Source organism: Chiloscyllium plagiosum, chromosome 4 (assembly GCF_004010195.1).
Source record: "Chiloscyllium plagiosum isolate BGI_BamShark_2017 chromosome 4, ASM401019v2, whole genome shotgun sequence".
Classification (NCBI taxonomy): Eukaryota; Metazoa; Chordata; class Chondrichthyes; order Orectolobiformes; family Hemiscylliidae; genus Chiloscyllium; species Chiloscyllium plagiosum.
Window position 1 is genome coordinate 133180954 of NC_057713.1, and position 10780 is coordinate 133191733.

The 10780-nt window shown below is 43.4% G+C and overlaps 1 protein-coding gene across 2 annotated transcripts in view; it reads left to right on the forward strand.

Moving 5' to 3' along the window:
* The first annotated feature begins 298 nt into the window (after positions 1-298).
* Positions 299-10780, forward strand: part of armc1 (armadillo repeat containing 1) — a 27251-nt gene continuing 16769 nt past the window's right edge. Inside the window, exons 1-2 of one of the 2 annotated variants that reach the window (XM_043689285.1) lie at positions 299-492; positions 4448-4661. In XM_043689285.1, the coding sequence (XP_043545220.1) occupies positions 314-492; positions 4448-4661 (393 nt within the window). In that variant the 5' untranslated portion in view covers positions 299-313. Of the gene's footprint in view, positions 493-3430; positions 3455-4447; positions 4662-10780 lie in introns of those variants that run through there. The other variant, XM_043689286.1, reaches the window with a different exon arrangement.

Consider the following 10780-nt stretch of genomic DNA (forward strand, 5'->3'; position numbering starts at 1 on the left):
TGTCCCCTGTCCCCACCCCCCAGTCTCTGTCCCCTGTCCCCACCCCCCAGTCTCTGTCCCCTGTCCCCCCCAGTCCCGGGAAGGGGGGGAGGCCCTAACGATCGTGGCCGCGTGGTGAATATTTAACGCGAAAGGGCGGCCTCGGCACCACCTCACCGTCACCGTCACTCACCGACCGCTGCTCCAAAACTAACACGATCAACAAAATAAAACCGGCTCGCGCCCGCGGAGCCCAACCGTCAGCGGTGGGTGGGGGAGGGGCAGTAAGACGCCGTCTGATTGGCTGGCCCCCCGCGCACGTGGCTGTGAGCCAATGAGGTGGCGCGGTGTGAGTGGGTGGCCCGGGCTCGGGAGCAGGTACAGCGGCGATCACTTGAGGATTGCAGGAGGTGCTTGGAGCGGCGGTGGGGGGGGGGAAAAAACCGAGTCATCGATAGGCGCGGGGTTACTGTGCAGGAGCGGCCGCTCGCTCGCCAGCCCGGGAGGAACAAGGTAGGCCAAGGCGTGTACTCGACTCCGGGGCCCATGCGGCCTCAGGGCTGGGCTCGACCCGGCCCCCACAGTGACACCCTCCCTCACCGGCCCTCACACGCTCATATCACAGCTTTCATTTCATTTACACTCCGTCCTGTTTTAGGGCTGGTATTCTTTCTTTTTTTTTAAAAAAAAAACGTTGCTGGAATTTAGGCCCGCACTTAGAATCTCGTCTTTTTTTTTCACTGAATAAAACTGTTTTCTCTGTCCAGTGACGGGCTGAGCTTCTTCCCGGCTATTTTTGAACGAAGTGTTTGAGCAAACGGGTTTTGGTTTTTCCTTTGTGGTTTACATGTGTGTAAAATTTCAAAGGTGTGCAATCACAGTTGCTGGCTTACAATGAATAAGGCAGGTTTTGCAGAGGGCACACAAGGCTTTGATGGTCTCGCCATTTTTCCATGAACCCTGTGACCTTGGATCTAACACTAAAATGAGAACATTACATCACAGAAGGAGGTTTGCCAGCAGTAATTACTAATTAGTCTCTCTCCATTTTGGCACCATCCCTCTTGATAAATTATGTGAGGTGGAGGGGTGACCTTAGTGAGGTTTATAAGATCAGAGTCATAGAGATGTACAGCAAGGAAACAGACCCTTTGGTCCAAACCCCCCCCCCCCGTCCATGCCGACTAGAAATCCCAACCTAATCTAGTCCCATTTGCTGGCAATTGGCCCATATACCTCTAAAGGTGAAAGTGAGCACCGCAGATGCTAGAGGTTAGAGTCAAGAGTGTGGTGCTGGAAAAGCACAGCAGGTCAGACAGCATCCGAGGAGCAGGAAGATCCATGTTTCAAGCAAAAGCTATTCGTGGATGAAGGGCTTTTGCCCGAAACATCAATTTTCCTGCTGTTCGGACGCTGCCTGACCTGCTGTGCTTTTCCAGCACCACGCTCTCGACCCATTTCCCTTAACCCTTCCTAAACATATACCCATCCAGATACCTTTCAAATGTTGCAATTGTACCAACCTCCATCACCACCTCTGGCAGCTCATTCATTACATGTCCAACCCTCTGTGTGAAAAAGTTGCCCCTTAGGTACCTTTTATATCTTTCCCCTCTCACTCTAAACCTATGCATTCTAGTTCTGAACTCCCCAACCCCAGGGAAAAGACATTTGTCTCTTTATCCTATCCATGCCCCTTGTGATTTTGCCATCCATGCCACTTCTTAGCCCATTGGCCCATCTGATCAAGATCCTGTTGTAATCTGAGGTAACCTTCTTCGCTGTCCACGCCACCTCCAATTTTGGTGTCATTTGCAAACTTACTACCTATACCTCCTAGGTTCCTATCCAAATCATTTCTATAAATGACAAAAAGTAGTGGACCCAGCACCAATCCTTGTGGCACTCCACTGGTCACATGCCTCCAGTCTGAAAAGACTGGCATAAGAAAGGTGAATGACAAGGGCCTTTTCCCTCAGGATGGGTGAGTTCAAAACTACGGGCATATTTTTAAGGTGAGAGGAGAACGTTTTAAGAAGCTTGTAAGTTTACTCTCTGAGTTGGTAGGTTTGTTCTCCTATGTTTTATCACCATACTAGGTAACATCAGTGAGCCTCCGGTGAAGCACTGTGTTCTGTCCTGCTTTCCATTTATCTGTCTTGGTTTATTGTGGTGGCTGTTATCTCTTCCAGTTTTTTTTCTGAGAGATTGGTAAATCGATGTTTGTTAATGGAGTTCCAGTTTGAATGCCAGTCCTCTAATAATTCACCCAGTGCTGCTCAGAAGTCCTTTTGTCTGCGTCCCTCTGGTTGAACTTCATCCCTCATACTCAGACGGCTTTTTCCGTGTCTGAGTGCTCAGTCCAAAGATTCTTTATCCAAATATCTGAATTGTCCGTGTTATTGCTGTGTGTAAGCATGGCCTGTCCTTTTTTTTAGATGTCACGGTAGAATGCAAAGCCAATAGAGAGCTACAGACCAGCGTTTACAGGAAAGCCACACACAATGACCAGATACTCAACTACAGAAGCAATCATCCCGGCACCCACAAAAGGAGCTGCATCAGGACATTATTTAAACGAGCCGGAACACATTGCAGCATCCACGAGCTAAGAGAAGCCGAGGAAAAACACCTATACGGCATGTTCGGAAACGACGGGTACCCAATAAGTGGAGTCACCGATTCCTATACACAGACCTAAACAAGAAGACACAACACGTCCAGAAACTCTAGCCAAACTACCATGCATTAAGGACATTTCAGAGATGACGACCAGAATACTGCAGCCCCAAGGCATCATGGTAACCCACAAACCTACCACCACATTGAAACAACTCCTGATGAATTTAAAGCACCCTGTACCAACAACCAGCAGAATACACGTCATACATTAAATACCTTGCAAGGACCACAACAAACATTACGTCGGACAGACGGGCAGGAATCTACCCACCAGGATACATGAGCACCAACTAGCCACCAGGATACATGAGCACCAACTAGCCAACAAACAACATGACCAACTATCACTAGTATCCATTGACGTAGAGGAGGTTCAATACATGTATCCTGGGACAGGCTAAACAAAGCCATGTGTGGGAATTCCTAGAGGCCTGGCAATCAAACCGGAACTCCATTAGCAAACATTTCGATTTGCACCTCAATTACCAACTCCTCAGCAAAAGAACGGAAGTGATATCACCCACCACAATAAACCAAGACACACAACTAGCAAGTGGGACAGAGCACCAGCGCTTCATTGGAGGCTTGCTGATGATGTGACTGAGCATGGTGACAAAACATCTGAGAACAAATCTACCAGCTCAGTGAGCAAACTTACAACCGGAACACAATCTGAGCTACAAATTTTCTCCAAAATCACAAAGTTTTAAAAAGGATGTGGAGGGGCAATTTTTTTTTTTTAAACAAAGTGCTTCTTATGTGAATGAACTGCCAGAGAAAGTGGTAGATGCAGGTACAGTTGCAACATTTAAAAGATATTTGGAAAAATTAATGAATAGTAAAGGTTTAGAGAGATTTGGACTAAATGCAGACAGGTGGGACTAGTATAGTCAGGGAACATGATCGCATGGACTGATTTGACCAAAGGGTCTGTTTCCATACCATCAACTCTATATTGAAGTAACTGCTCTTGGTTGGAGCAAATTACTGCGGATGCTGGAATCAGAATTGGAAACAAAAAATGCTGGAAATCACAGTGGGTCAGGCAGCATCCATGGAGAGAATGCAAACTAACGTTTTGAGTCTAGATGACTGTTTGTTTGTCAGTTTGATGAACTGCTCTTGATCTCTGGTGCTTCAGCTCTTGTTTTCTTTAACAAGACTCAACAGAGGTTGGTCAGCTCAGTTAACTGGATGGTTGGTTTTCAGTACAGAGTGATACCAACAGCATGGGTTCAATTCATACACTGGCTGGCGATACCTTGAAGGATTCATCTTCTGAATTTCTCCCCTTACGTGATATGCGATGACCCCCAGTTGAAATACCTCCAATTCTGTGTGTGTCTGTCTGTCTCTCTCTCTCTTGTCTGTCTCTCTCTGTGTCTGTCTCTGTGTCTGTCTCTGTGTCTGTCTCTCATAAGAGTAGTCCAATGGTCTGGTAAGACTGTGACTACTTTAGTTGGGCTTTGGGTACTGCAATGGCTATTTTTCAATCTTGGTGTGTTCTTGTAGTCTAAATCCTGTAGCTTCACCTGGGTTTAGTACTTTGGAGTACATATGAAATGGCACTTTTTAAAAATCTGATTAGTTGTGAATGACATTTACTTAAAAGTTCACTAACATGTGAATCACTGCTACATGATCAACCCGAGTTATCTACATTGATGGCTTAAATAAAAAAATTACTGACTGTTGAGTGTGTAAGATGGAAATGATTGCTCAAATTTAACTAAATGTTATTATTGTATTCAATTTGTCATTGGCCTAATGTGTGTTTGTTTTGCAGGGAATTTTTGAGAAACTTGCTTAACACATGTGGCATAGTGGATGGTGGCACGATGAGTGGGGAGCCTGATGCCCTAGCAGTAGTAAACCAGCTGCAAGATTTAGCATCTGACCCCTTAAACAGGCGAGCAATTGTTCAGGATCAGGGATGTCTGCCTGGGTTAATCCTGTTCCTAGACCACTCCAATCCTCAAGTTGTTTATTCTGCACTTTTGGTAAGTGTTAATTTACATCAGCTGTATGTACTTCGGTTTTCAAAATTATTGATACAAGTTCAGCATCTACCAAAAGATCTTGTCTGTATCACTGTTTGTATTTATGTTTATAGTTAATTTACAACTTTCGTTAACTAAGAGCTTTACTAGTGCAACTAGGGAAAAATCAAATGGGATTATTGGGTTTTGTTCTGAGATTAAATTAATAGCTGCATTCTCTTAGTTTCACTAAATATCAGCTCACTTTTCCCTCTTGTAATTCCTGCAAAAATTTGCAATTGTAACAATTATTGAACTTGAATATTTTCTAAAAGAGATGTTAGCAAAGCATTTCATCTTATACTCATCAGGTCAATTGCAAGTACACCAAATTTTAAACAATTGCAGCAATTTGTAAAGGAAAGAAAAAGAGTTCTGATTATTTGAAAAGTCAATTCTGGCTGTGGTATTGCCATAGAGAAGTTAACTGGGAACCAAGTACTTCCTAAGCTCCTGGTTGTATAAAAAGCTAAGGCTTGAACATATTCCTTTTTGCAAGGAATGAATCCCTGCATGATGTATGTTGCTTCAAGCATGTGTAAATGACCCATGTTTCTTTAATTGATGGTGTGTGCAGAATTGGCACAGTCAGTAATGTTCAGCAGTACAGACTGTCCTCTATCAGTCCATGCTTGCAAATTCAAAAACAAAACGAAATGTGATTTTGTAGTCGGTAAGTCCTTAGTTGTCTGCTCCAAGAAAAATAATTGTAACTTCTCTCGTTTCTACTGATGGCCCTCATCTTTGTTAGAATTCTGATTAAATCTTCTCCAAAGCATTTTCATCGTTCCTGAAGAGTGATGCTCAGAAATAAGTACAATTTATTGGAAGTCTAACCATGTTTGTTTATAAATGTTTACCTTAACTTCCTTGCTTGGTTTTTGTCTCTACTTGTAAAGTCAAATAACAGCCTACTCAGTTTCTGAAATTTTTGTTGATCTGGGAATTCTTGGACATGAATCATTGAAATTTAGCAAAGTAAACAGCAAACAATTTAGCAGGGGACGTCCTATGAAAAGAGGTTGACTGGAACAGACCTATACACTGGAATTTTCAATGAAAGATAATCACATTGAAATATAACCTTTTTTAAAGGGTTTGATTGGTATTGTGCTAAGTGGCAGTTTGCAGCATTTCAGATGAGTAGTCACTGTCTTGGGACGATAGGTCAGTTGTTTTGGACTGATGGGAATGATAAGTTTTGCAGCTTTAAATTAAAGAATTTCCAGCATTGCCTGGCAGAAGAACTTTCCTGGAAAATAATTGTATTTTACCGGACACAGGAAATATTCAAAATCATATCATAATCCTACCTTGCGTACCTATTACTAACCAGCTTATGTGGCAAATGACAGAAGAATAGAATGGCATTGTCTCCTGCTGAACAAAGACTATTGGGAGAAACACAGTAAGAGTGCAGGAGAGTGGCACCTGTATTGACTGAGAGATGCGCTGGCAATTTCTTCCATGGTCAGTTGAACATGAAAAGGCATAGCACCAGCATAATATGACTGTGATTAAAATTAAATTGTTTTGACATAAAGAATCAGAATGGCCGAGTGGTTTTGCTTGACAGAGAACTATGACTTAAAACCTGCAAAAGAAATCTGCTTTTTTGAGTACCAGGTACTGCAAATTCTTTTGAAACTTCTTGCTTTACAAAGTAAGACGTTAATTATTTTGAATATTTATGAAGAAGTAAATATTTTCTTCACTTCCCAGCCACAAATATTGCCACCTGTTCTATATAAAAGCGTCAGCAGTTTTGAGTGCCTTTTAAAAAGAGCTATTTTCAGGCAGTCTGTTTATATGCTGGGCTTGTTGGTTCTCCTCTCAACAGTTCAATTTTCCCCGGTCTTATACCCTCAAAGCATTGGATCGTGTCATTAGCTTTTAAGATTGTCAATATACCAAAGTCAGAACTGGACTGGAGTTTGATATTTTTCGGGGTACTATTTAAACTGATTGGCAGAATTCAGATTTGTTTTTGTCTCCAGGCAGCGAGTTAATCGAGTTGTTTGAGCATGTGTTACATTGTTGTCTTATTGAGAACACTTGTTGCTGTATCCGTTAGTTCTGCTGCTTTTAACTCTCTTAAAATACACCCTCATCTTCATAACACTTTCATATCTAGGTATTTGTCCAAATGCCTTTTAAATGTTGTTAATGTACCTGCCTTAACCACTTCCACTGGCAACTCATTTCAAATGTGTAGCACCCTGTGTAAAAAAAAAAACTCGTCCCTCAGGTTCCCTTTTATTCTTTCCCCTCTAACCTTAAACTCATGCCCTGTAGTCATCGAAGCCCCAACCCTGGGAAAAAAACTGAGTGCATTTATCTTATGCGTGTCTCTCATGATCTCATACACTTCTGTAACTCTGCAGAAGTAGCAAGGTTGCTGTCTTGGGTGACTTTAACTTCCCTAATATCGATTGGAACCTTCTTAGTTAAAATAATTTGGATGGAGCAGATTTTGTCAGGTGTGTCCAGGAAAGGTTTCTGACTTAATATGTAGATAGGCAGGTGGGGGGGGAGCATATTGGATTTGGTGCTTGGCAACGAACCATGCCAGGTGTCAGATCTCTCGATGGGCAAACACTTTGGTGATAGTGATCATTACTCCCTGACCTTTACTATCCTTATGGAGATGGATAGGAACAGACAGTATGGGAAAGTATTTAATTGGGGGAGGGGGAATTACAATGCTATTAGGCAGGAACTGGGGCATCTAAATTGGGAACAGATGTTCTTAGGAAAACACACGCCAGAAATGTGGAGGTTGTTTAGGAAGCACTTGCTGATAGTGCTGGACGGGTTTGTCCCACTGGGGCAAGGAAGAGATAGTGGGTTGAAAGAACCATAAGTGACAAGGGATGTGGAACATCTAGTCAAGAGGAAGAAGGAAGCTTACTTAAGGTTGAGGAGGCAAGGATAAGACAGGGCTTCAGCGGGTTACAAGGTAGCCAGGAAGGAACTGAAGAATGGACATGAGAGCTTGAAGGGGGCATGAAAAAGCTTTAGCGGATATGATTAAGGAAAACCCGAAGGCATTCTACAATTATGTGAGGAACACAAGGATAGTCAGAGTGAGGGTAGGGTCACTCAAGAATTCGAGAGAGTCAGCATGGCTTTGTGAGGGCCAGGTCACGCCTCTCAAACATTATTGAATTTTTTTGAGGATGTGACAAAACATATTGATGAAGGTAAAGCAATGGGTGTGGTGTACGTGGATTTTAGCAATTCGTTTGATAAGGTTCCCCATGATAGGCTCATTCAGAACGTAAGGAGGCATGGGATACAGGGAAATCTGGCTGGATACAGAATTGGCTGGCCCATAGACGACAGCAGGTGGTGATAGATGGAAAATATTCAGCCTGGAGCTAAGTGACCAGTGGTGTTCTGCAGGGATCAGTTCTGGTGTCATCCCATTTTCTCCCCCCTTAGTGGAAGCAAAACGCTCAGAGACACAGTATAGTTTACCACCTCCATCTTTATTCCAGGCCCTGGAGGGTGAGAGAACGATCATCCATGTGCACAGTGACATGAGTTCTCGGTCTTCTGTCTCGAACAGCAGTTTCGTAATGAATTATATAGTCCTTTTGCAGAGAGGAGCATCCAGATAAGGCAACATACATATTGATTGGGTGACCATTACAATCAGCGAGCATCAACAGTAAAGATTAAGCCATCTGCTGTTACATAATGAATGTTCTTAACCTTAACTGGCTTCACATAACAAATATTTTCCACCTTGTTAACTGATCTTACATACTGAATTCTTCCACTATTGTTAAATGGCTTTACATAATGAATGCTTTTCCACCTTGTTAACCCATTACCCTTGACTCCAGCACCCCATTGTTAACTGCAAGTTCTTACATGATCTGATTCATACTCAGCTGAACCTCTTGTTTCACAAAACTCAGAACTTGACTCTTTCCCGACCTGTTCATACCCTATACACGTTCTCACTGGGACCTCTGCGCTTCGTGATTTTTCAAAAATAACATGGCTGAGGAAGTGGAAGGTTGGGTTCGTGAGTTTGCCAATGACATGATGGTTGGTGGAGTGGTGGATAGTGTGGAGGGTTTTGTAGGTTGCAATGGGACATTGGCAGGATGCAGAACTGGGCTGATAAGTGGCAGATGGAGTTCAACCTGGAAAAATGTGAAGTGATTCACTTTGGAAGGTCAAATTTGAATGCAGAATACAGGTTAAAGGCACAATTCTTGGCAGTGTGGAAGAACACGGGCATCTTGGGGTCCATGCCTATAGATCCCTGAAAGTTGCCTCCAAAGTTGATAGGGTTGTTAAGAAGGAGTATGGTGTTAACTCCAGGAAGGGTGAGAGAGGTCGACACCTAGGGCAGGAGTCTTTTGTGGATATCCCCATTTTAAACAGGTATGCTGTTTTGGAAAATATAGGGGGTGATGGATTCTCAGGGGAACGTAGCACAAACAGCAAATTTCTGGTATTGAGACTGACTGTAATGCAACGAGGGGTACATCGGCTTCCAAGAGATCAATTGTGTTAGGGGATTCTGTAGTTAGAGGTACAGACAGACGTTTCTGTGGCCAGCAGAGTAAAAGCAGAATGGTGTGTTGTTTCCCTGGTGCCAGGATCAAGGATGTCTCGGAGAGGGTGCAGAATGTTCTCAAGGGAGAGGGGCCAGCAGGAGGTAATTGTCCACATTGGAACCAACGACATTGGAAAGGAAAAGGTTGAGATTCTGGAGGGGGATTACAGAGAGTTAGGCAGAAATTTAAAAAGGAGGCTCTCAAGGGTAGTAATATCTGGATTACTCCCAGCGCTACGAGCTAGTGAGGGCAGGAAGATTACTCCCAGCGCTACGAGCTAGTGAGGGCAGGAATGGGAGGATAGAGCAGATGAATGCATGGTTAAGGAGCTGGTGTATGGGAGAAGGATTCACATTTTTGGATCATTGGAATCTCTTTTTGGGTAGAAGTGACCTGTACAAGAAGGATGAATTGCACCTAAATTGGAAGGGGACTAATATACTGGCGGGGAAATTTGCTAGAACTGTTTGGGAGGATTTAAACTAGTAAGGTGGGGGGGGGGGGGGAATAATGAGGAAAGAGATCGATCTGAGATGGGTACTGTTAAGAACAGAAGTGAGTCGGGCAGGCAGGGACAAGGTAGGACGAATAAATTAAACTGCATTTATTTCAATGCAAGGGGCCTAACAGGGAAGGAAGATGAACTCAGGGCATGGTTAGGAACATGAGACTGGGATATCATAGCAATTACGGAGACATGGGTCAGGGATGGGCAGGACTGGCAGCTTAATGTTTCGGGATACAAATGCTACAGGAAGGATCGAAAGGGAGGCAAGAGAGGAGGGGAGCGGCATTTTTGACAAGGGATAGCATTACAGCTGTGCTGAGGGAGGATATTCCTGGAAATACATCCAGGGAAGTTATTTGGGGGGCACTGAAAAATAAGAAAGGGATGATCACCTTATTGGAATTGTATTATAGACCCCCTAATAGTCAGAGGGAAATTGAGAAACAAACTTGTAAGGAGATCTCAGCTATCTGTAAGAATAATAGGGTGGTTATGGTAGGGGATTTTAACTTTCCAAACATAAACTGGGACTGCCAAAGTATTAAGGGTTTAGATGGAGAGGAATTTAAGTGTGTACAAAGCAATTTTCTGATTCAGTATGTGGATGTGCCTACCGGAGAAGGTGCAAAACTTGACCTACTCTTGGGAACTAAGGCAGGGCAGGTGATTCAGGTGTCAGTGGGGGAGCACTTTGGGGCCAGCGACCATAATTCTATTCGTTTTAAAATAGTGATGGAAAAGGATAGACCAGATCTAAAAGTTGAAGTTCTAAATTGGAGAAAGGCCAACTTTGACGGTATTAGGCAAGAACTGTCAAAAGCTGGTTGGAGGCAGATGTTCGCAGGTAAAGGGTCGGCTGGAAAATGGGAAGCCTTCAGAAATGAGATAACAAGAATCCAGAGAAAGTATATTCCTGTCAGGGGGAAAGGGTAGGCTGGTAGATATAGGGAATGATGGATGACTAAAGAAATTGAGGGTTTGGTTAAGAAAAAGAA